The 26,874-nt window shown below is 41.0% G+C and overlaps 1 protein-coding gene across 4 annotated transcripts in view; it reads right to left on the bottom strand.

Moving 5' to 3' along the window:
* Window positions 1-26,874, bottom strand: part of pnpla6 (patatin-like phospholipase domain containing 6) — a 122,407-nt gene that overhangs the window by 19,597 nt on the left and 75,936 nt on the right. For 3 of the 4 annotated variants that reach the window (XM_060898880.1, XM_060898877.1, XM_060898879.1), the window contains 10 exons: window positions 25,144-25,257; window positions 24,983-25,058; window positions 24,682-24,831; window positions 23,565-23,628; window positions 23,014-23,182; window positions 22,729-22,911; window positions 21,357-21,475; window positions 19,428-19,584; window positions 19,161-19,277; window positions 8,430-8,499 (listed from right to left, as the gene is read on the bottom strand). In XM_060898880.1, the coding sequence (XP_060754863.1) occupies window positions 8,430-8,499; window positions 19,161-19,277; window positions 19,428-19,584; window positions 21,357-21,475; window positions 22,729-22,911; window positions 23,014-23,182; window positions 23,565-23,628; window positions 24,682-24,831; window positions 24,983-25,058; window positions 25,144-25,257 (1,219 nt within the window). Of the gene's footprint in view, window positions 1-1,352; window positions 1,470-8,429; window positions 8,500-19,160; window positions 19,278-19,427; window positions 19,585-21,356; window positions 21,476-22,728; window positions 22,912-23,013; window positions 23,183-23,564; window positions 23,629-24,681; window positions 24,832-24,982; window positions 25,059-25,143; window positions 25,258-26,874 lie in introns of all 4 variants that reach the window. The other variant, XM_060898878.1, reaches the window with a different exon arrangement.

Raw genomic sequence — 26,874 nt, 5'->3', positions numbered from 1 at the left:
GCATGCCTTGTTCAATACCAAATCAGATTTGCCACCGAGATTTTATGCTCTTTCTCATCTCATCTCATTATCTCAAGCCGCTTTATCCTTCTACAGGGTCGCAGGCAAGCTGGAGCCTATCCCAGCTGACTACGGGCGAAAGGCGGGGTACACCCTGGACAAGTCGCCAGGTCATCACAGGGCTGACACATAGACACAGACAACCATTCACACCTACGGTCAATTTAGAGTCACCAGTTAACCTAACCTGCATGTCTTTGGACTGTGGGGGAAACCGGAGCACCCGGAGGAAACCCACGCGGACACGGGGAGAACATGCAAACTCCACACAGAAAGGCCCTCGCCGGCCCCGGGGCTCGAACCCAGGACCTTCTTGCTGTGAGGCGACAGCGCTAACCACTACACCACCGTGCCGCCCCCTCAGAAATCTTCATCTAGAAATTTCACATCTGTGTATATGCACATTAGAAACACCCCTAAACTTAAAACACTTTCCCTTCAGTAAAAGCAGCATAATAACATGCGAGATTTGCATATTGAAATATGATTGGCTTGTATATTTTATGACATAACACTCGCATGCCTTGTTCAATACCAAATCAGATTTGCCACCGAGATTTTATGCTCTTTCTGTTTCATTAAAAATATACCAAAATCATTGCAGTGACAATTTTTGAACTTTGACCAATGTGTACATTCATATTAATCATAACGTTTTTGATGGAGTTTAGGGTGATTTAGACATGTAGCCAGCTAGCTATTCTTAGCCAAGAGAGCTTCAAGAATATGAAAGAACACGTTTTCTGCAAAATAGCTAATCCGAAACAAGTCTAGCAACAATATGTATAAAATCTGTTAAGGCTAGCTATTTATTAAGCTTGTTACAATCACAGGCAAAAGCGCAAAGCTTGCAGGTTAGGTGTATTGCATGCACACATACCATGTCTAGTGGTGTATAGTACCTGGTAAAGAATGAACTACATCTCCCTTTTAGTCGTGCAAATTTAGGTAGAATGATCCAGTTCTTGCTTGCGGAAACTTAAATGGAATTTGTTCTTGAATTTAGTGTTAACGCTCTTATGGACATGCGACAAAATGATATGATGACCACTAGCTTTCATTCCTTGCAATCTGTTAACATCTTTGGTCACTCGCTTCCGCGCCATCTCATGCTGGACGCTTTAATCTTTCCTTCCAAGCCATTGGTTCCCAATGTCCACCTGGTAAATATTGGGTTAGTACCAAAAACAAGGGGAGGGTGAATGAGCGGTCACCATAGAGGTTGTGGGTTGTTTTTTTTAGGGTTTCTTTCTGTGGGATTTTCAGGGTGGGAATGGGGTATTATCGCTGACCTGGGACATTGTTTACATAGCAACCATCCACGAGGAGGTGGCCATCCTTGGGATCGCAGAGAGGAGGTAAATAGGGGGTGTAGGAGGCACTGGCTCTAACATAGCGCCACACACAGCCTGGCAAAAATGAAGATGGAGAGGGAATCAAAACCAAACCGCACGAGAGAGAGAGAGAGAGAGAGAAAGAGAGAGAGAGAAACTATAATAAAAAGAGGAATAACAAGCGTGAAGAGATACCAAATGAGATATCCAGTGTAGAATAAATTTAGTGCAGAAGTGATTGAAATAAAAATGAACTGATAGACAGGTCATAGGCAAATAAGTGAGACAAAGAGCTCAAAAACTGCCAAGTGATTTCTCCATAATGCACACATCACTATTTAAAAGTCCCATAAATTTTCTTCTAAAATCGAAAATTTCAACACCAGCAAAAAATAACAGATTTATAGCTATTTTCTAAACAAGTCAAATGGGAAGGAGGGATGTGTGTGTGTGTGAGAGAGAGAGAGAGAGAGAGAGAGAGAGAGAGAGAGAGAGAGAGAGAGAGAGAAAGCAAACCCATGGCACATACTGACCAAAATATAAAACAACATAGTAATGCTTTCTTTTAAAGGAATACTCCAAGGTTTTCCCTGCTCTCTAACTTACTCTCTGTTTCCTTTTTTTTTTAAGCGTATGTGGCTGTAGAAAATTTTGACAAGATTCTGAGAAAGAAAAAAGACAAAAACCCAAAACTCACAAGCCCAAGGGCACTAGTTTAGAGGCAGTTGTTCAATCCTGAAAACTTCCACAAATTCTTGGAAATTAAGTTTTAAATCTGTGATTATAATTGAGCTTTTCAGAGATGGGACTACTTTTTGCCATAGAATTTATACCTTATACGTTAAGAACATGGCCAGTATAGCTCAAAACCACACATGGATACCACAAACGTTTCTTAAAGACTGGAGTTCATTTTTACTGTATCGCTCCAGTGTGTAAATGTTGAATAAAGCTACACGAGAAATGCAATACAAGACTTTCTCTCATATCTGTCCTATTCCAAGTCCTTTATAAATTAGGTGTAATTTTCTAGACTTGTATAAAGCCCTGGTCATATTATTGGTCCCACTCCAACAAAATGTCATGTCTAAGGGCGTATTCACACCTACGTTGTTTGGTCCGGACCAAACGAACCAAATTTCCCTTGGTCCGGACCTTTTGGGTTGGTCTGAATACAAACCACCGAACTCTGGTCCAGACCAAACAAGCGGACCGAGACCGAGCTGCAAGGTCGGACTCGGTCCGGACCAAAGGAACCCTGGTGCGGACCTTTTGGAGGTGTGAAAGCAGACCGGACCTAATCCGACAGTTTTGCTTTTTTGTACCTCGGGAGCTTCCGTCGTTTGTCGAGCATTATGGGAAACAGAGTCTTGACACTCCACCGTAAAGCGCAAACACTGTTTCGGTTGTCAAGGGAACCTTACAACAGTCGTTCAGTCATTCAGACCAGTGGTAGGCTAGACTACAGAGTACAAAAAATGAGTAGGGGGCAAACGTGGGCCGAGGAAGAAACGCGTACCCTTGTGGATATATGGGCAGATGTCCACATATCTGAGCTTTTGGAGAGAACACACAAAAATGCCGACGTGTTTGCTGTATTCAGTGAGAAAATGAAGGAGAAGGGGTTCACGCGCTCCCCAGAACAATGTCGGCTAAAAGTGAAGAAACTCCGTCAGACCTACATTAAAATCAGGGACATTCTTTCAAAAAGTGGCGGTACTAGCGACTTGCGTGAAGAGCCAGAACTGTCACAACATGATGTGCGCTCATCAGCGCTATCCTCCGTGACTACTTTTGAACTTAACGCCTTGTGCGCGTGTCGTCTCTGACCAATAGCTAAACGACCTCAGGGCGCGTGGCTTTGTTGACAGATTTTGGTCCGCTTACTAAAATGTACAGTGTGAAAGCGAACCGCACCAAAATGAAAAAATAAAAAAAACATTTGGTTCGGACCAAAGCAAGTGAACTATCGAACTATCCTGGTCTGAATACACCCTAAGTTCCTATTAGATCATGTTAGATATTTACCACCAAAAGCACAACATGTCCTAATAGTGTTCATATAGGACTAGCTTGGGTAGCATAATGATTTTTTCTGATCTATTTCCAGGTGATCACAGTCGCCCAAAGCCTCCCATGTGGCCATATGCCATGTTGCACGCAGATAAAGGACCAGATAGGAACTGTTCAAAGTTTTTGCCTCTAAATTTCTTGTTGGTTGGACCACTAAGAGTTGATAGTTTAAATGTGGAGTAAGATTCAAGCTGCATGTTGAATGTCCATCTCACCAGATGTAATGCAAACCTACGGTTCCGTACGTGACTTTTTCCGTAAATAATTAAGTTATTTCTAGTAGGCTGCTGCATCCCAACAGGTAAGAACTCAAGTCATTCAAAATGCTCTCTGAGAAGGCGGAGTCTAACATATATAGGTGTAATACACAGACTTCTGAAACACTGAGAATTTTAAGATGTGCCATCTGACCAAATTTCATTCGACTATTTTCTGTAAACATTTGTGTCACATACGGAATTTCAACTGCTTCTGTAAGCGGTGTTCCGATTCTGCTGAAATTTTCAAGTTTTGCCACAGAGAAAGTGTGTTGACCTCACTCGGATCATTGACAAGCCGAGGCAAAGTGAATTTTAGAAACATTGAGTTTACACCATCTTCTGATTTGAAGCAGAAGAGCCTTCTTGTTGCTTCATTCAGATGCCTGGATAATGAGAAGGTCTCATTAAGCTCTCACTCCCTGTGATTTGTTAACCTTGGGGTATTAGGAAATCAAAAAGTATAGTACTGGGTACAGTGGTGCTTGAAAGTTTGTGAACCCTTAAGAATTTTCTATATTTCTGCATAAATATGGCCTAAAACATCATCAGATTTTCACACAAGTCCTAAAAGTAGATAAAGAGAACCCAGAACCCGGCTGGTGTACTTTTGCACATCTGTGAGTGGCAAAAGTATGTGAAACTCTAAGATTAAAAAGCCAGAAGGCTATTGGAAAAATGTTTTGTGGACGGATGAGACCAAAATAGAACTTTTTGGTTTAAATGAGAAGCGTTGTGTTTGGAGAAAGGAAAACACTGCATTCCAGCATAAGAACCTTATCCCATCTGTGAAACATGGTGGTGGTAGTATCATGGTTTGGGCCTGTTTTGCTGCATCTGGGCCAGGACGGCTTGCCATCATTGATGGAACAATGAATTCTGAATTATACCAGCGAATTCTAAAGGAAAATGTCAGGACATCTGTCTATGAACTGAATCTCAAGAGAAGGTGGGTCATGCAGCAAGACAACGACCCTAAGCACACAAGTCGTTCTACCAAAGAATGGTTAAAGAAGAATAAAGTTAATGTTTTGGAATGGCCAAGTCAGAGTCCTGACCTTAATCCAATCGAAATGTTGTGGAAGGACCTGAAGCGAGCAGTTCATGTGAGGAAACCCACCAACATCCCAGAGTTGAAGCTGTTCTGTACGGAGGAATGGGCTAAAATTCCTCCAAGCCGGTGTGCAGGACTGATCAACAGTTACCGCAAACGTTTAGTTGCAGTTATTGCTGCACAAGGGGGTCACACCAGATACTGAAAGCAAAGGTTCACATACTTTTGCCACTCACAGATATGTAATATTGGATCATTTTCCTCAATAAATAAATGACCAAGTATAATATTTTTGTCTCATTTGTTTAACTGGGTTCTCTTCTTCTACTTTTAGGACTTGTGTGAAAATCTGATTTTGTTTTAGGTCATATTTATGCAGAAATATAGAAAATTCTGAAGGGTGCACAAACTTTCAAGCACCACTGTACATACAAGAATGTTTCAATTTTACCCTTTGTGCACAATAATTGGGACCAATAGCATGACCAGGGCCATAAACTTCTACTTTAAATGAGTTTTGAGTAAACAAGTGCTCTGTTCTTGTTTCAGTAGATGGAAACATGGTGAAATTCTTGTCCATGGTAGTGTCTGATTTCGTAAGCTATAAATGCAATGGATAGAGACTAGGTTGCTGGAGTATTCCTTTAAAATGTTCTTTATTACTGATGCAGCTTGCATCACAATTAAAACATGCGTTAATTTGAAACTATCAGACTTTAACAAAGAGTAAATTACACCATTGACGTGCTCCTTAGAATTTGTCACCTCATGTCATAACTGTATTGGGTCATCAAGGCAAATAAGGAAAGAATACACCAATGGGCTTCAACGTCTGGATTAAGACTGTGCCCTGATAATAGAGTCCAACTAAATGCATACCGGATGGATGGATGGATGGATGGATGGATGGATGGATGGATGGATGGATGGATGGATGGATGGATGGATGGATGGATGGATGGATGGATGGATGGATGGATGGATGGATGGATGGATGGATGGATGGATGGATGGATGGATGGATGGATGGATGGATGGATGGATGGATGGATGGATGGTTGGTTGGTTGGTTGGTCGGATGGTTATCTATTGTACATCTTTTCCCCACTTTTACATGGAGTCAGTGTGGAATGGGTTGAGCAGGTAGGGTTAAGGGCCTTGTCCAGTGGCTCAACAGTCGCAACCTGGCAGCACAGGGGCTTGAACCTTCAACCTTCTGATCAGCAACTTAACGCCCCAACCACTAAGTCACCACCACCATTTTAACTCAATCCACATTCCAAGGTCAAACTCCTACTGCAGAGACTGTTCACAAGCTTCGAGAACCTTTAAACTTCAGCCCTTGACTCCATTTATCAGTGGTCATGTCTTTGGATTAGTGCTTTGTAAGCAAAGTTACAATAGCAGACTACTACTAGAAGAGCAGGTCTGAAAGTGATGCGTGACGAGGATACAACAGGGGAAAGCTTTCTCTATAACCCTACTAGCAAAAGAAGCACTAATGCAATCTCTACACCTAATGATGGCTAATTAACAGAAGTGATAATGCTGTGTAAACAAACATACTGAGGATCTCAGCTCCGGTATGGTGACATGATCAAAGCACATGGATAAAATGGATGAAACTGAGTAGAGGTCTGCGCGGGACAGAATTTTCAGTCCCGCTCCCGCCTACTCCCGCATTGTGCAGTCCCGCTCCCGCAAAGAATTATGATTTTCAGTCCCGCTCCCGCCCGCCATATTTTGTCCCGCTCCCGCCCGCAAATCCCGCATGATGCAGACGTTCGCGTTATTTCTCACGAAAGTTCTTGTCATTGTTCATGTCATCAACAACAGCTCTTCTAAATTTGAATGCCCGATCATCTACATGACGTGACACAGTTGTTGGATGGGGCAGAATATCTCGCACATCGAATTTGCCTATTGTGGCTGCCGTGTCAACTAAGTGTTGGGCTAACTGAACTAATCCCCGACCAGCGATGCTGTCATACGGGCGGAGGTCCGCAGCAACAAAATCAACGCATTTCTCCACGGTCTTTACCTTCAACGTATCTGTCACTTTTGCGTTGTTCCCTCTGAACTCCAACAATTGTTGTCCTTTTAAGATAGTACATACATGGCGATTCAGGCCTGATGTACCTGATTTATGGCCGTTGTATGTCAGAACCTTTTGGCACTTATCACAACAAGCAAAGGGCAGCTGATTTCCCTCTGCGTCGTACACGAGCGAGAACGACTTCCAAATGTCTGATTTCAGGACTCTTGACTTTTTAACGGTAAATGTACCTCTTTTTAAAGCAGCACTTACTTCTGAAGCACTGTGAGCTTCACTAGAGGAGCTCTGCTCTTCTGCCATGATCGGAGATCTCAAACACGGAAGAGCGGAAAGGAATCGGAAACGTACGCGAGATTAGACCACATCCGCAAATTTAGGCATCTTAAAATGTTTTTATTAATGCCAAATAAAATATCCAGCACAAATTATATATGATAGACATAAATTAATAATTTATAAATTTTATTTTAAACACGTTTTTAGTTAGCGGGACTGCAGCTTATCACCTCTCTCGCCCGCTCCTGCATTGTGCTCCCGCCCGCGCCCGCAATGAGCTTTCAAAATTTGTCCCGCGCCGCACTGCTTTGCGTCGGGTCCCGCGGGACTCCTGCGGGAGTGCAGGGCTCTAAAACTGAGTGGAAAATAAATATGCAATGTGCTAGAAAATTATAGATGAAATGAAATTACAAAAAAAAAAATTAGATGATCAACAACAAAAAAAAAAAAAAAGGAAGGAGAGAAAGAGAGGAGACAGGAGGAAACGTTTTGGATTTATATTAGTCATGCCAAGCATGTCATGCAGCTACACACACCAGACAAGAAAAACCTACTGAGACTGAATGACCATGTCCAATCCCCAAATCCACTTTATCATCACAAAAAGCAGAAAAAAATATGCATATACACAGGATTGTCAAATATATATTTTTTAAATCACCTTTTTCTCCACTCTGATTAGCAATTTATAAGGTGAAATAATGAAATACAATACAAACATTAAGGTTAATGTGTTTGTAAATGGATTTGGGAATATAGCAGTGGTCCATCATCCCAAGATTATAAAGCAGTTAACAGCAGTCGATGCATTAATATTTCAGTTAGATGGATGAGAAGATAAGCATGACAGCATGACGGCATGGCCATTCTCCAGATCTCAGTATAATAACAGCACATCTTCACTTAAACCCCCAAACGGCAATAATACACTCTAAGAACATGCAGCATCGACCCTTCGTCTCTTAAATATGACCGAAACACTTGCAAGGTATTAATAATGCACAAAACATTCATTAAGAAAAACAACCATTATTACTAATAAATATCTAATAATTTTATCTTTAACACATTCAGGTGGATTGTTTATTATTAGACAGTTACTGCTGTACATTCAGTCTGTTATCGAAATCAAATGAAACGTATTAACCATCCCACTCTATAATATTAGTTCTTAATTCCTGTAAAATGCAGGGGATTCTGAAAATGTCTGTAGTTAATTGTCACAGTAAATACGCAGGTAATACCATACTATTACTAGTACAAAGCTACGACATGACTGACCGGTGAAACAGAAAGCCTTAAACTCGGTCTCAACTCACCATCTTTATGTACGCGCATTGAAGATGCTGTGATGTCAGTGGTCACATTGAAATAAGGCAGCCACAAGTCCTGAAAAGTCAAATAAGTCATAAACATGAGAAACTTGTAATTAACTTTCTATAACAGCATGGCTCTGGCTATTAGTGTATTGACTACAAGGTAAATTACATGTTTATAATCATGTATAACATGGACTGTATGGTGAACTCTCAAATAATTTAAAGGAAATACGCAGAACCATGGCCTCACTTTTTGTTTATAAATGCCTTGAGACCTCAAGAATGGCACAGGAATAGTTTTAAGCGTTAACAATAAATCTAATATAGTAATTTTTACGATCAAAGCAATTCGTATAGGTAGCGGTCTGAGTGAATGACCTTGACATCTGTGACGTCACAGCAGGAAGTCTATCGGTCTCATCACCATTTCCGCTATAGTAAAACACAGAGCTGACTGCAACTCCGATCCTCCATTCTGAGCTAATTTATCGCCATGCTACGTAGATGTGTTACTGGTCGGTGCAGCAACACAACAGAAGGTGGATTTACGTTGCATTCATGGCCCAAGAATGTTCAAACTGCAAAGATTTGGACGCGTTTTGCGAGAAGTTCACGGGCACATTGGGTGGCTATGAAGTGGTCTCTCCTCTGCTCTTCACATTTTACTGAAGACTCGTACGAGACCTCTGATCTGTTGAGGAGCGTTGGCTATAAGCCCGTATTGAAAGAGGGTGCAGTACCGACAATTAAAGGAAAAGAAAACTACAAGAAAAGGAAAGTAAGTTCAGTTGCACCAGTTCTCCCGGAGTGTGAGCCAAGGGTTGTTGCTAAAACCCGGAACATGACATAATATCGCACGGGCAGTGACCTCCCTGTGGTTGTTGCTAAAACCGGTGACGTCCCATCCCGGGTTTTAGTAATTGCCTGAGCCGAGCAGTAATGGCGGAGTACTCAGTATGGACAAAATGGAGAATGAGTGGACCAGCCGTCTGATTCGCTGGATACGCTTGCCTCAGCAGCAATATCTCGCCCTTACGTGGAAGAAGCGAATGAATGGAGAACTGAACGAGCAACTGAAAGTCAGATTGTTTCAAAACAATCGGCCACAAGGTCGGCCTTCAAGAAGCGAGAGAACAGACGGGTAAGCGCCGACTCTCATTTGGATACAAAACAACAAAAACAACGCTCGTCGTTTACCTGCATTTAGATTAATCCATGTAACTTGTATTGTGTGTTTAAGTTATCGGTATGAGATTATTTAATTTGCTTCAGAATGTGATTGTCTCAATTCATCTGATTATTTAATGAGCCTTTTACGTTTTATCAGTGAAAATGCATGCATGTACATGTGTTGCATAAGTTATAACACCCATCCTGTTTTAATGAGAGTCAACCCACAATCAGTGAAGTCAAATCAGTCTTAGTTGAGCAAGTCGGTAACACCATTTCTTACTTTCACCATAAAGTTTTATTTATATGACTTTGGTCTATAGCTGTCAAAGGCCTCGGCCTTAAAACCGGTTACCGCTGGGACGTCACGCACTCAGGGCTGGCTGGCTCAGCGGGGCAGCTCGAATGCCAACTTTGTGGTCGATTTTAACTCTCAAAAATATATTTTTTTATTCCCATTTATGCAGCATACAAGAGTCAAGGATGGAGATACTATCCACTCAGAAATTGATTTAAAAATAAAGGTTCTGCGTATCTCCTTTAAGCTTAACAAGAAAAAAAGTGCTGTCATTTACCAATAGAAAACTAAAAAACATTACACTGGGGAAGATTTATTTTGTGTTCTTTTTTCACCATCGGAACGCCTTACGTCTTTGAAATTCCTCGGTAACGTGACAAAATGTTTTTTTTTACTTTCAAAGAAAGAAAAAAAAGAGAGGCAGGTGAGATACTGATTATTTTCAGCTGCTATAGCATAAGTGATAAGAGGAACTAACTTGTTTTGCAACAGTTACACAACTTTAAATTGATGTTTAACTAAAATTGGATAAAATACCATAAAGCCAGTGGCGTCGTTAGGCCTCATCACTCGGGGCTATAGCCCTAGGTATTTTGAGCATAGCCCCGGGTATTTTCGCCCTCAAAACCAATAAGAGATTAACAGAAAACAGCAGACTGAAACAGATCAGAACTTGACTTGCAGCATCCGAAGACGGAGAAAGGAGGAGGGACATAATTGAGCGCTGCACAGTGCACATTCAAAATGTTGGTAACTGCTAACAGAAAAACATTCAGAACTGATCAGAAGACGACTTTAAAAAAAAAAAAATCCAATATTGTTGGATTTTTCAAGATAAAAACTGATGGTAAGTCATTGACGCCTGTGGAGGACGGCCCCATATGGACAGTTGAAAGTCGCACTTGGAAGACGCTCTGGACTCTTACAGTAATGCTTTTATGGCTGAGGACTACAGCTGACTTGCTAATTTTAGGACTGCAGTTGTCATGAACAGTTTTGCACTCAGTTTGTAGTGGGGGTCTATCTGCCCCGACTAGGTTTATTGAACAGGTCAACAAGAGTTTGTGTCCATGTCGACACCAATAGTTGTCCTGACATAACTTAATCCTATGTTTTTTAAATGCTACATGGAGCCTACACAGAACCAGCCAGCCGACCGACCATCTCATAGCCAGCCTTTGGCATATTAGTCACGTAAAGGGATCAATTTTTTTTTTCAAGTTTTGCCACGCAATATTAATGTCAACATAAATGTGTGTGTAGGGCGGCACGGTGGTGTAGTGGTTAGCGCTGTTGCCTCACAGCAAGAAGGTCCGGGTTCGAGCCCCGTGGCCGGCGAGGGCCTTTCTGTGCGGAGTTTGCATGTTCTCCCCGTGTCCGCGTGGGTTTCCTCCGGGTGCTCCGGTTTCCCCCACAGTCCAAAGACATGCAGGTTAGGTTAACTGGTGACTCTAAATTGACCGTAGGTGTGAATGTGAGTGTGAATGGTTGTCTGTGTCTATGTGTCGGCCCTGTGATGACCTGGCGACTTGTCCAGGGTGTACCCCGCCTTTCGCCCGTAGTCAGCTGGGATAGGCTCCAGCTTGCCTGCGACCCTGTAGAACAGGATAAAGCGGCTACAGATAATGAGATAAATGTGTGTTGTCCAGACACAACAAATGAGCTGCTGCAGTCAACTGAGCCTGGATGCATTGGAGGAAATGGTATTTGTGTGTGTATATGTGTGTGTGAGAGAGAGAGAGAAACTTGGAAGACATATTTCTGTGATCGTAGTCTTGTGGGATGGGATGTCATCTGAGATTTTGAATGTTGTAATATAATAATGTAGCTTGGAATTTGTCTTTGTGGTCCTAAAGGAGAGATATGTGAATGAGAAATGAGATATTTTTATTAAACTGATGATAAAATTTTACTAGTGATATTGATATATGGCCTCAGTTTCCTGAGACATTATGGGTGTTGATAATAATAATAATAATAATAATAATAATAATAGAGACAGAAACTGAAGTGAATGACAAACTTAAAAAGATCAGCGCAAAAATCACAAATAAAGAGGTCATAACCTTTGAATGTGTCTGGGGGATAATATTTCTTGTAATGTTAGATATAACCTCACCAGCCTATCTATGCCAATCTCCCTTAAAATGTATGTAATGCCTTATTGTAATGTTTTAAAATGAATATATATAATTAGCAACGACTAAAATGAATTAATAAAGCAGGGAGAAAATAATATGAATTATTTGTTATTTTATTATCAAGCACAAAACTATCGATAAATTGCCGCTTCCGGATCCCGGAAAAAGGTAGCCTTGCCTCAGGGCTAATCTCACATGACGTCACGCGTGGAACCCCGGTTATCTGGGTCATTTCGGTTCATCTGATTCTGTGCTTGTTACTCACTGAAACTGGATATTGTTGTTGGAATCTTCCAAAAATAGCGACGGGAAAGCGCTGCATTGTGTTTGGATATTCAAATCCGTATACAACAGGACATTCAGTTCACGAATTTCCGAGAAATGACACTAATCTAAAGCGACAGTGGGTGAGGTTTGTGCAAACGAAGCGGGCAGATTTCGTGTCCTGATACCTACTAATAATAAATCTGATCCATCAAGTGTTCACCACCACCAGAACAACCACATGGGAATTACTGGAGAAAAAAAAAAAGAAACCCATTTATTTAATAACTCAGGGCTCTACGTTAACTTTGAGACATGGTTGCCCGAACTCAGAACATGGTTGCCCAAATATTACATATTTTTTTATTTATTATTCAACCTTCTCAGACGCTGTCTATATCAACAAGCATTGACACTAGCGCCCCGTGCGAGTAATGCGGTAATTAGTCATGTAGTGAAGGACATACCAATATTCAGTCCCCCCAGGATTCCGCGGGCCTTTTTTGTGATTGTTGAGGGCTAAAATGTCTGATGTTGCGGGGTTTTTTTAAAAAAATTTTTAAATTTTTAAAAAAAATTTTAAAAATTTATTAAATTTTTTTTGAAAAAATTGCGATGAAAGTTGCGGTGGTTTTTTAGGTTTTTGTTGCGATTACATTGCGGGAGGAAGTGAAAGTTGCGAGAAATTGTTGCGATTTTCTCTTTTTGTGATTAAAATTGAGTGATATGTTAAATATTAAAGTTATTACTGAAAAACTATTGATTAAAAAAACAAAGACACTGAGAAATGGTCCTATAAACAACTTTACCAATATGAAAGATTACCAGGACTACAAAAATGCAGAAAAATAGGCTTTACTTATCCAAATGCACCTGTTGGTTCAAAAGTTAAAGTGCATAGAACCTCACAGCACAACATGAAGTTACCTTAAAATATAATATAAATGCCTCAGCTTTCATGTAAGAAAAAAAACTATTAATACTAGTACTGTGTGCAGGCAGTCTCTCCTGAAGACTAAATTAAACAATAATTATAAACTAATAAAATAAATGGCTCAGGCTTCATAGAAGTAAAAAAAATTTGAACAGAATCTCACAGTATGATGCTGAAGCTGCCTAAACAATGGAAAATAAAATACCAATTTGGCAAAAATGTTGGCATCCATTAATTTCTTGTATTAAGTAAAAAAATAATGTAAAGTGCACACAGTGCTTCACCGTAAACATAACACACTTTCAGTAACAGAATTTAAGCCTATATAAACACTGACTCGCACATGCTGCTTCTCTTGAACGTATACACGGAAGTAAGGCGGAAGGTAGTTTGTCGACGTCACCTCAAGACGACGCCAACGATTGGTCAAATTTGTGGGAAAGTTGCGGTGATTGGATATAATTGCAACACCGCCCTGAATTCACGGGGATTGGTTGAATTTGCGTTGAAGTTGCAAATCGCAACATCCTGGAGGGTCTGAATAGAACACTGAATATGCACTACACGATAATTATTAGCAATGGGAAACTGCATTGCGAGTCCGCGATGTGCAAATGTGAATTCCGCTAGTTGTTGAATATCCCGTAATGATAACATGGACGCGGTCTTTCCGAGTCAAACAATCGCAAATCGTGATGGAATTTCATCATAATATGAAGGAATAAACATCATTTTTCACGTAAGTTGACATATTTGGGTAGTTGACCGATCGGGCAAGCATTTGTGAGAGTCTGGTTGTCCGAATCTATTGAATGGTTGCCCCGGGCAATCGGGCTACTGTTAATGTCGAGCCCTGTAACTGACATTTGATCTGACATTTGGACAGTTTGTTGAGTCCCCTATTATTTTACACACACAGAGTGCACCAGACACAAGATTATGAACAACATTTACATGCTCGTACCATCCGATCTCATCATATCTGATGCACTTTAACAGGAAGAAAAATGCGTGCGCGCAATCATTAATTATTAAATGAAATGGGTTAGACGCTCTCAGATTGCAATATTGCAAGACTCGATTTGTTTTTAGCTTTGTTCAGGAAAACATGATGAAAGGTAACCACCGCGTTCTGCACATATCTCTCTATCTCCATCTCGCGCGTGCTACAGAGGAAGACTGTCGTGAACTGAGTGAACTTGCAGTTTCTGATCTCGGGGGCTCGAAAAGATAACCATTTACTCCGGAATATCCTTGATAATTATCTGCCCCTTCATCCGACATGTAAGAATCCCAATCACGACCAGAATTCTCTCCAAAACGTGAATCCATATCGAGACTGGTCTAACCACTGCTGCACACATGAACGAAATCGATAGCTGGATTGTTACACGTGATGTCACGCACCCCTTCGGGACCTTCCAGTTCAGCCTTGGCAGATTTCATGACCATCGGCGGATTTTATTGATATTTATGGCCTTTTGGATCAGCTCTGGTTCGAAAACACATGGTCAATCAACATAATGATTGTTGCTTTATACAAGGCAAAAAGTGTGGGTTAGAGGCGTTACATACAGTACACTTTAAAAAATACAAGCCCCAGGAAAACTTGACTTAGCCCCTGTTTTTTTCAACAGCTAGAAAAACCCTTGAATAAAGCTATAACGTGTTACAAATAAAAATGTATTAATCTCTGGTCAATGTACATATGCGGTATAAGAGGAATAACATATCAGGATGTGCTGTTGTTGGAAAAGAATCATCTTTGGGGTGACACTGCTTTGCGTCAGGTAACATCGCAGCATACTGGCGTTGATTATTTTCCTTTAAAATCAGCTCTGTCATGTTCTACTTCTTACATACAGTTGAACTCAAAATTATTAGCCCCCCTTGTGGAATTGAACATAATTCTTGATTTCTCCATGAAAATGACCATTGACAACAAATGTTTTTATTCTTGAAATAAATGCACTATGAAGACATTGTCCAACAAGTTTCATTACGATATCTTATTATCACACCGAGTTTCAACCAAAAACAGCAAAAGTGAGATGTTCAAAATTATTAGCCCCCTGACCATTAGTAGTCAATTGTGTACCCTTTTTGACCCACAACTGACAACAACCTCTTGGAATAGTTTTTCACTAGGTTGGCACAGGTCTCCTGAGGAATTTTGGCCCATTCCTCCATTGCAAACTGTTCCAACTGGCCCAAATTGGATGGTTTTCGTGCATGGACGTTCTTTTTCAGCACTTGCCACAGGTTTTCTATTGGATTGAGATCTGGGCTCTGTGCAGGCCACTGTATGACGTTGGTCTTGGTATCCTTGAAGTATTGCTGGACTATTTTAGATGTATGCTTTGGGTCGTTATCTTGCTGGAAGACCCAACGACGACCTAAGCGCAAAGTGAGAGCAGACTTCTGCATGTTTTCCTTCAGTATTTTTAGGTAATCTTCCTTTTTCATGGTGCCATGCACCCGAACCAGACTGCCTGTACCTGAGGCTGCAAAACAGCCCCACAGCATGATGCTGCCACCACCATGTTTAACTGTGGGAACTGTGTTCACAGGGTTGAAGGCCTCTCCCTTTCTTCGCCATACATAGGCAATGTCCATATGCCCAAACAGCTCCAATTTCGTCTCATCTGACCAAAGCACAGACTTCCAAAACTCATCTTTCTTCTTCAAGTACTCACGGGCAAACTTTAGTCGGGCTTTGATGTGACGATGTTTTAGTAAGGGGGTTCTTCTGGGACGATAGCCCCGAAGCCCATTCCGATGAAGAGCCCTCACAACAGTGTGCCTTGACACACAAACTCCAGAAGAGGCCAGGTCAGCAACAATTTCCTTTGCAGATGTACGGGGCTCTTTACGGACATCTCTGACAATTTTTCTTTCCAGAGTTCTTGAGATCTTACACTTGCGTCCACAACCAGGTTTGTTCTTGACCGAATTTGTCTCCTTGTACTTGGCAATGATGCACCGAACTGCAGTTCTGGAGACTGTAAACCTCTTCGAAATGGCAGTGTAGCCTTGGCCCTTGTCATGAGCCTCCACAATCTTTTGTCGGAGTTCAAGACTTATTTCTTTAGTCTTCGGCATTGTGACAAATAGTAATCCTCCTCATTCATTCAAATGCCCTGTTCCTTGGAGTCCTTTTAAACTGTTGAATGGAGCCAATTGACTACAGGTGTTGCTAGGAAGCCAATTGATTGCACAGGTGTTGTTTAAAAGCTGATTGGTTAATTAACTGTGTTTTAAAAGCAAGAATCCACATGGGGGCTAATATTTTTGACCAACTCATTTTTACCATAGTTCATATAAAGACAGCCTAAAACTAATTTCATATTCCAAAATGCACCACAAACATCTGAATAGTACTGGTGATTGTTTGTGTATATCAATTTTTATCAATGCTTTAAACATTTGGAGGATATTTGGGAAAATGTTCCAAAATTTAAGGGGGGCTAATAATTTTGAGTTCAACTGTAAATAACTCCTTTACGTCTGCAGTAAAACACTGCACCGAGTAAGGGTAGTATCTCACTGGGCTGCAACAGCCCGCGACTAGTTGGAGACACAACAATTGCGATAAAATATGCGAATTAGTGACAATTTTCACTTGGAATCATACTGAATTGATATTCGCATATTTTACTGCAATTGTTGTGTCTCCAACAATTATTGTTGTGTCTCCAACGATATGATTGGAGTGGTGGGCAAAGCTGTTGGCACTCAGACTGTGGACATTCAGAACTTGAACCACAATATGGTTATCTCGGAGCAGCTTTCAGCTTTGCAAAGAATACGTTTTTCGGAGACCAACTTGAATTTGAATAGAATGGATGGAATGGACAGATATGGACGAGCGGTGTGGACGTGCAAAGACTGCGTCTGGAAAGACCAAACAATTTATATCTTATCGACATTCGGCTCCCTGAGACAGCACCGGCCTCGGTTCAGGCCATTGCTGAGGCAACACTTCCCCTTGAAGGTCACTGCCAGGAGACGCTCTCGCATTCCTCCTCCAACTTTCCACGGTCGCCATTTTTACCCCCAGTGTGACAAGCGGGTGCATGACCAGCGCCTTCATGGCTGCAGGAGCGGACAGCTGCTTGCTTGCACTGGATTAACTCCTCCCTCCCCACCCCTGATTGCCCTCTCCTTTCCCCCCTTCAAGTCCCGTGTTTAAAGTGTACTTGTGTTATTGTGTGCTTATGTGCAAAGGTTTTTTAAATGTTCCCACACTGTACTCCTGACAGGAGCATAGTGGGGGGTGTTCTTTTTTTTCCTTATCTCTCCTCATGTTGTGTTTCCTTTTCTTTTCTTTTATCTTCATCCCTGTCTTCCTGTCCTGTCTACCCTATGTCAATTGTATGTTGTATATGTACGGACAGGTTGACGGCTAATTTCGCTGGTACATGTGACTAGTGACAATAAAGGGCTTATCATCCAACTAGTCGCAGGCTGTCGCAGCCCGGCTTTCCCTCGGCAGGCAGGGAAGTAGAGGAAGCTTCACGGAAACTGACTTGAGAAGGGTTCGTGACGGCTATGCGGCACCGGCGACGCATTTGCGGCTATTTTGAGAGAAATTTTGTTGCGCGTATTTTTTGAACATGTTCAAAATTTCAGCGACGAAGGAGCAACACTTTGCAACTCATGCGAGGAAATTGAGAAGCCCCGTGAATGTTTCAAGACACCTGAAACTTTCTCGCGAATGATGTTCGCAATTTGTCGCAAGCTGTCGCAGCCCAGTGAGATACTGGCTAAAGGTACAGAAACAGCCAGATTATGGTTCTGCTGACAGTCAGTAAGACACTTACCATAATGCCCTTCTGGCAGATACTTTATGATTCAGAATAAGATGCTATAGCTAGCGTGGGAGACAATCGTGTCTAAACAGACTCCGCCCACAAAGAATGTGGATGAAGAGTTGTCTGTATGCAAAACTAAAATCATAAACAAACTATTTTCCCACACAAATTTGCATGGTGGAAGAAAACGACTGACATTAACAAACTATCTAGTTACCTCGCCTGTGACGGAGTAAGTGGGGCGAGGTATTGTAATCAGTGCGGTTTGTTCGTGTGTCTGTTAACAATCTAGCATCTAGACTGTTGCACCGATTGACTTCAAATTTTCAAGGTAGGTGAGCAATGGTCTGTAGATTATCTGATTAAATTTTGGGGGTAATCAAGTCAAGATCACCGGAAAAGTCAACCTTTCAGTCAAAGTAACATTTTCCATGATAACTCAAAAACAGTTGCTGATAGACAAATGTTTACTATTATGAGCACATAGGAACTCCCATATGGCCTTTCATTTGGCACCATGATCTCTGACCTTGAGTGACCCTGAAAGGTCAAACTCAAGGTCATGGATTTTCACAGGACTGTAACTTGAAAACGGTTAATGATGGACAGATATTTACTATTATCAACTTACAGGAAGTGCCATATGGGCTTTCATTTGGCACCATGATTTTTGACCCTGAAAGGTCAAACTGAAGGTCATGGGTTTTCAAAGGGCTATAACTTTTTTAAATGGTTCATGATAGCCAGATGTTTACCATTATCAACATATAAGAAGTTCCATATGGGCTTTCAGTTGCCGCCATGACCTCTGACCTTGAATGACTTTGAAATGTCAAACTCTAGGTCATGGATTTTCATAGGACTATAACCTGGCAGCTGATGATTGAGAAATATTACCATTATCAACATATGGGTATAAAATAAGTGCTGCTGGGCGAGGTTTGTTTTGCCTGGCAGCACTTGTTAGGTAGTTTTTCAGGAAGCGTTCTCCTTATTCGGAAAGTCGATCCGGACCCATGCTGGGTTGAAACAACTAAAAATAGTAATAAAAAGGTAAATAAAAAGAAAGAACAGTTCAGAAAAAAAAGATAACGCTTTCCGTCGTCTCACCTCAATTTGCTTGTCTTCAAACACGTTGGAAATGCTGGTGTTGAAGGCAGAGCCGGAGAACATGGAGGTGATGGGATAGGTTAGATCCAGCACAGTTTTAAACACAGAGTTCATCGCCTGTGGATGAAGGAAACATTTTAACGATGGCAACAAAACACAGAACAAGTTTATTTTGGTGCATCTTCGTACTGTAATTTCCACCACAGCAGCTGCATTATAAAGCTGAGTTTGTGCTCATCTCGCTAAAGGGAAATCCAGCCACTATACCTTTGACCACTCTCTTGCTCGCTGCTTCACACGAACAGCACTCCTCTCCTCTGCGTACAGCGCACCGATGAAAGAACCGATAGACGTTCCACCTACTAAATCGATCGGAATCCCCGCATCCTCCATGGCTTTGATCACGCCCACATGCGAGCAGCCCCTACGATGACATGCGGGTATGACGAAAAGGTTGAGAACAAGAAGGCAGTCATCTATATCCTCCGCCCTATATACCAACTAAGTTTCAAGATATTATTTGTCACATTTTTCAAGTTCTGCTGCAGGAAACCAACCCTACCTCTTTACACTGACCTCAGCAGCCCATGGCATAAACCCACCGGACCTTTGGTCCAGGTGAGCTAAAAATTAAAATTTCTCATATTTCTTAGTATCAAAAGGCACATATACATTACTTAATCAACACATATACCAACTTTCAAGACCGTACCACTCATAGTTTTCAAGTTCTGCTCCGGAATCAAAACCTACCCCAAGACTAACCTGAGAGACGAAGTCTGAAATTGTTTAATGTAAATTTTAAAATTTCTCTAATTTCTCAGTATGAAAAGGCACATCTCCAGCACCTTAACATGTATACCAAGTTTCAAATCCGTAGCATGAATAGTTTTGGATATATGCTCCGGAAACAAACGTTGCTCTTAGAAACTACATCAAAATCTACATTTTTTTTAATGTAAAAATTTGAAAAATACTTTAAAAATAAATAAATAAATAAATAAATAAATCCAAAATAGCAAAAGGCACCAGTGCATATGTTGCTTGATATGTATACAAAGTTTCATAAAGATATTTTCAGTAGCTTTAAAGATATGCCCTGGAAATGAAAACATGACCGGATGGACAGACGGAACCCGTTTCTATAGCTAATAAACTAGAGATTAGAAGTGTAATGTCTGATACACAGGAATATTTGTTTCCTATGGAGCGGCTCACACTTAAAAATTATCCAAATAGGACTAGATCGACGGGGATGCCTCCGCCCGGTAGACTACACGCCTTATTAAGTTGTGATCTGGGGATGGACATTTGACCTCACATGCCCCTTTTCCACCAAAGCAGTTCCAGGGCTGGTTCGGGGCCAGTGCTTAGTTTGGAACCGGGTTTTCTGGTTCCACTGACAAAGAACTGGCTCTGGGGCCAGAAAAACCGGTTCCAGGCTAGCACCAACTCTCTGCTGGGCCAGAGGAAAGAACCGCTTACGTCAGCGGGGGGGCGGAGTTGTTAAGACCAACAACAATAACAAGACCGCGAAATATCACCATTTTTAAGCGACGAGAAGAAGCAGCTGTATAAACGCGAAGTCATCCATTATTATTATTATTATTGTTGTTGCTGCTGCTGCTGCTTCTTCCGTGTTGTTTTTGCTTCGATATTCGCACCAAGGTTTATGCAAACGTAGCGACGTAACTGACGTATACAGCGATGTAATGACGTGGCTTCCTTTAGCACCGCGAGCTATGGAAAAGCAAACTGGTTCTCAGCTGGCTCGCAAGTTGAACGAGTTGTGAACCAGCACCAGCACTGGCCCCGAACCAGCCCTGGAACTGATTTGGTGGAAAAGAGGCAACAGTAATCTTGACCTGGTGAAATTACTTGTATCAGCCTTGGAGATATTGTGTTCACAAGGTTGTCGGACAGACATTTGACCTCACAGTGACCTAGACCTTAGACCTTTTGATCTCAAAATCTAATCAGTTCATGTTTGTCCCAAAGCGCACAAATGGTGAAAGTTTGGTGAAATTCCTTTCATTAGCCTTTGAGATATCGCGTTCACAAGGTTTCGGAACGGACGCATGCACGCACGGACAGACGGACAACCCGAAAACATAATGCCTCCTGCACCTTATGGTGGCGGAGGCATAATTATAGGAAAAGACAGAGGCTCACAAAAATTACTGTCATACCACTCACCTAGCGCCGCCTCCTCCTAGTACAAGAGCAATACTGTTTCCTGTGAGAACTCGGGCCAGACGGGAAAAATCACTGTGTCTGTCTGCCGTCTTCTCAAAGACTTTCTCATACACTTCCCTCTGTAACACACACACACACACAAAAAAAAAATCCAGTTTTGACAAATTCTATACATTCTGGTACACATGAACTGTTATTGATAACACCAGAGGTTTCTTTTTGAGTGCGCAGCAAGAACACAGCAGAAACTAGACTACATCTCCTAACACTTCAGAATGGCTGCGACTTTGAAAGCTACATTTCATTTGCTTTAAATAATTACAGTGAAATTAGCAGTAGTGCTTCACTGCATGCTCGCAATAACAAACCTCGAAAGGCAAAAATGGTCTTGTTTACTGAATTTAAAAAAAGCTGACGAGGAAATTTATCTTAAAATTCATTGTTTCAGATTCATTTGCATTTTTTTTCTTCTAAATTTGGTTTCCTAGTCACTCATATAGCCAGATTTTACATCCGGTGACGTGAAATTTATGCAAAATAAATATTTTTATTTCTTTTTAATCAATTTCTTGCATTGTTAGTGAAGTGAATAAGTGTCTGCTGGAAATTGCTGGAAACTAGTCACAGTTATCACCTTTAGGACACATTTTCATATTTAATTATCTCATCTCATCTCATTATCTCTAGCCGCTTTATCCTTCTTCAGGGTCGCAGGCAAGCTGGAGCCTATCCCAGCTATGGGCGAAAGGCGGGGTACACCCTGGACAAGTCGCCAGGTCATCACAGGGCTGACACATAGACACAGACAACCATTCACACTCACATTCACACCTACACTCAATTTAGAGTCACCAGTTAACCTAACCTGCATGTCTTTGGACTGTGGGGGAAACCGGAGCACCCGGAGGAAACCCACACGGACACGGGGAGAACATGCAAACTCCACACAGAAAGGCCCTCGCCGGCCACGGGGCTCGAACCCAGGACCTTCTTGCTGTGAGGCGACAGTGCTAACCACTACACCACCGTGCCGCCCCCATATTTAATTATAAAATTTATAAATAATTTACAATGAGCCCTCTTCCTCCATCATGGGATAAACGTCATGTGGGCAAAAGTTTAATAAAGGTAGAACACGTGATCTTAAACTTTCCAACGCAGATTTTTCTCTTAAATATACAAATATATAAATATTGTGAAATTATTATGAAAATAATTTCCAACAGCAAAATTCAACCCCAAATGCACTCATAGATGGATGGATAGATGGATGGATGGAGGCACTGGGCACTTATTCATAAATTTCTGGTTAATTCCTGGCTTTGTAAAATTATTGTGTAATTAGTATAGTACATTTGCAAAAGTCCGTTACCAGTCTGGTGGGACTCCTGCGTGAGAACACTCTGCGTGGACATTTGAGATGGAGATGACCAGAACACCAGCTCCGCATGTTCAGCCACTCCACGGTTCTAGAGGGACCTGGGCCATCTTCACGGTGCAGCAAGACCAGCTGCTTCAGAGCCCTTACTGCCGTGTTCTCCAACATCTGCTCCAGCTGTGAAGAACAAGAACATAGGACCAGCAGTAAGAACCGGATGTGCACACCAACCAGTTTAGTGTATGGGAATGCAGAAATGTGGTCACATTCTTGGCACACCTGGCCAAGACTGGGCTCCTGGTCCCCAAGGCCGACAATAAGGATGCAGTCTGCTTGTCTGATGCAGCGCTGCGTCCAGGGAGTCATACTGTTGTCTGTCTGATACAGAACTATGCGATTGATGTCCTCCTGCTGGGCCAACCAGCCTGATAACCTGTATTCATGAATGCTGGGAAAAAGACAGGTAGAGATGCAGATAAAGTAAATTACACTATTTTACGGTCTGTTAAAATCATTTATATAACAGCACTGTTGAATTCTCGCGTCTGGTTGGTCAGAAGCTGTGGATTAATTTTCTAGAACAGCAGCTCTCATATTACTGCTGGCTGCAAAGCAAAGCACAGGATAAAATAAAGAAATGAAGAAAAATGTGATGTGACTTTTCTTAATAAATAGAAAATGTAATAATAATAATAATAATAATAGGCAAAATGCTGTAGTACAAGAGGAATAAAACATCCCACTACCCTGCGTTGATTTCTTTTTCCTCCTATAACAGCTTGTGCTTTTACTCCTTACTGTCTCTAGATCGTGTCTAATTTGTCTCTTACCTATCTAAAGCAGAAGCTCCAAGTCTCTCTCTGATAATATCACTCGTCAGCAACAAAGTGGGTCCTAAAAAACATTAATTACATAAACATAAATAAGATAGATAGACAGATACATACATTAAACAGACAGATAAATTAGCTAGCTAGATAGATAGATTAAACAGACAGATACATCAGACAGACAGACACACACACACACACACACACACACACACACAAGATAGATAGATAGATAGATAGATAGATAGATAGATAGATAGATAGATAGATAGATAGATAGATAGATAGATAGATAATACGTCAGACAGATACACAAGATAGATAGATAGATAGATAGATAGATAGATAGATAGATAGATAGATAGATAGATAGATAGATAGATAGATAGATAGATAGATACGTCAGACAGACAGATACATAAGATAGATAGATACATAAGATAGACAGACAGACAAATAGATAGATAGATAGATAGATAGATAGATAGATAGATAGATAGATAGATAGATAGATAGATAGATAGATAGATGATACGTCAGACAGACAGACACATAAGATAGATAGATAGATACACAAGACAGACAGACAGACAGACAGACAGACAGACAGACAGACAGATAAGCATGATGCACATCATAATCATGGTCGAATGGTTAAGCCCAAATCTTTAATTTAAAAACAAACGATCATAAACATCTAATTGTCTAAAAATCTCTGAAACATCGACTTGAATATGGCGCAAATGCTCGTTCATTGTTGTCTGAAGTATACAGATATAGATCATGATTTTTACTCATGGCCTGTTTTTAAAACAAACAAACAAACAAACAAACAAACAAACAAACAAACAAACAAAAAAACCTCCTACTATACCTGTCAATTCCAGAAAGTATTAATTCAATATATTTTTCTGTGAAACACACCTCATGTATTCAATATACAGTTTGACGTTTATTATTAAACCTGAAATAGCACGTTTAATTGCCTTGATCCTGAACGATCTATCCTGAATTCGATTCCGAGTCGTGAGCATGTAGAGTCAGAGTCATGGAAACTGCCACTTGAGTCAATTTCCTGGACTTGAACAACTACTACATTTACAGCTAAGCATCATACCTATGGCACTGAGAGCGTGACTGAGCTCCAGGTTAAAGGCATTGATTGGCACTTCGTCACAAACAGGAAGTACAGCCACAGTGGAGAGGTTACTGGCTGGGTTGGTGACATCAGGGCTGGATGCCATGGTGGGCAGACCCAGAGTTGCACCTGCATTCACACAAATACAGATTTGTGCAACCCTTGTGGATTAGAAGGATAATAATAATAAGACAAGAAAAAGAAATGGTTCTTGGTTTCATACCACAGTATGTACTCGTTTTCGTATTGAGACTCAAGCATGATGATGGAGTGTACTGACCTGAGAAAGGTACACGCGGCTGCTGAAGGTTTCCTAGAATCTTCTGGCCCAACAAATGGATCAGCCGAGTAACAACCTGCATACACACAAATATTCTCGTCAATTCAGATCACATTAACGGTTATATTTACATGTTTAAAGTGTGTGCGCGTGCGCAGTACCTGAGGATAACGTCTCTTAATGTTGTTTAGGGTTCCTTCTGGAAGTTTCACCAGTTCGGTGTCTCGGACTGCATGAACCGTTGTTGCCCGCGGCTGTCTGGTCAAAGCCTCGACCTGAAAATCAGACACACAGATGCTGAAAAAAAAAAAAAACATATCTACACATGAACCAAAATACAAACGGAGATCATTTTTCAGTCATAAGTTAGAAATATTCAGAATTCCTCTAGCCTTCATTTCAAGAAAAAAAATCATCAATCCTAGATCAGTTTTGGTTAAATGCTTTTACATTAAGAGCAATTCCAGCGTTATGGACGTGACACTTGAACTCAAAATGGCAACAAATGACCCAGTGCATGTTTTATTGTCTCCCAGTATTTAAACAGGTGTTGCATATTTTAAGGCTGTACCATACTGGAGAAGTGATAGAACAAGAACAATTCCCATAGTACATCTAGGGGATGCCAGAAAATGCCAATAAAAGATGCGTTATGGATGTGACAGAAAAAGTATCACTTTTCTTGGGTGACTGTACATTTTTATCAAACTCTGTGAAATTGTAAACCTAATGTCGAAATGGAGATATCCATTTGATAGAGGGGTCCAAGGGGAATATTAAAAAATCTTTGTTTAAAATATTTTGTATTTCATGCAGAGTTTCGGAAGGAAAAGTCAGCGTTATGGATGTGACGAAATTCCGTTACGGATGTGACGCGTCTGAAATAGACATGGCATACGTTTAGAAAATCAGCAATTTAACCACCATAACCCTTTGAAAAACTCTCTAAATATCAGCTAAAACCATCAAAGTTCTTAAATAATATTTAGGATGGCTATTGTTTTGCTGTTTTGTGGATTTTAGCATACATTTCTGTGGCTTGTGGCAATAATACAGAATTGTACATGATCAAAGTTGATTTTAGCTTGGGTTTTACATTATAAGAAAGAAAGACTGACAGTGACATATAAGGTGATCAAAATATTTATTTATGTATTTATTTGTTTATTGCCTAGGTGATATCTCTGGGAGTGGTTTTGATGTATTACATGTTGCTTTATTTTTGCATGGTGAGGTTGACATTTACATGGAATTGCCCTTAAGCTGTTTTTAGACTGTGGGATTTCAGCTGTCTTTTAAGATTATTATTTGTCACATTGTGTGAGATGACCTCAATAAAATCTTGGCTGAATTATATAAAAAAATGCAATTGCATTCCCTCCATAAGTTAAGCTAAGCTAAGCTAAGCCAAGCCAAGCCAAGACACGACTTCATTGTCATTGTCGTTATACAACAAATGGTGTAATGGAGGCTACAGCTCTGGGGAAGAAGCTGTTCGTCAATCTATTTGTGCATGATCTGATGGTCCTGTATCTTTTGTCCTTGATAACGTCGTTAGCCCTCTTACATAAACAGTTAGCATAAACTTTGTTCAGATTTGGTAGCTTAGTTCCCACAATCCTCTGCGCAGGTTTAACTATCCGGTCCAAATCTCTCCGGTTCTCTGCAGTACAGCTGGCCTACCAAACTGTGACGCAGTATCAGAGAAAGCTCTCTATTGTGCTCCTGTAGAAGTTCACTAAGAGCTAAGAGAGGAGTTTGGCTTTTTTAAGCTTTCTCAAGAAGAAAAACCTCTGCTGAGCTTTCTTCACCAGGTGTGAGGTGTTGAGGGTCCACGTCAGATCTTTTGTGACATGGAGTCCCAGGAATTTGATGTCGTTGACCCCCTCCAC

This window comes from Neoarius graeffei, chromosome 18 (genome assembly GCF_027579695.1).
Source record: "Neoarius graeffei isolate fNeoGra1 chromosome 18, fNeoGra1.pri, whole genome shotgun sequence".
In the NCBI taxonomy this organism is placed as follows: Eukaryota; Metazoa; Chordata; class Actinopteri; order Siluriformes; family Ariidae; genus Neoarius; species Neoarius graeffei.
This window is presented reverse-complemented; position numbering and strand designations above follow the sequence as displayed.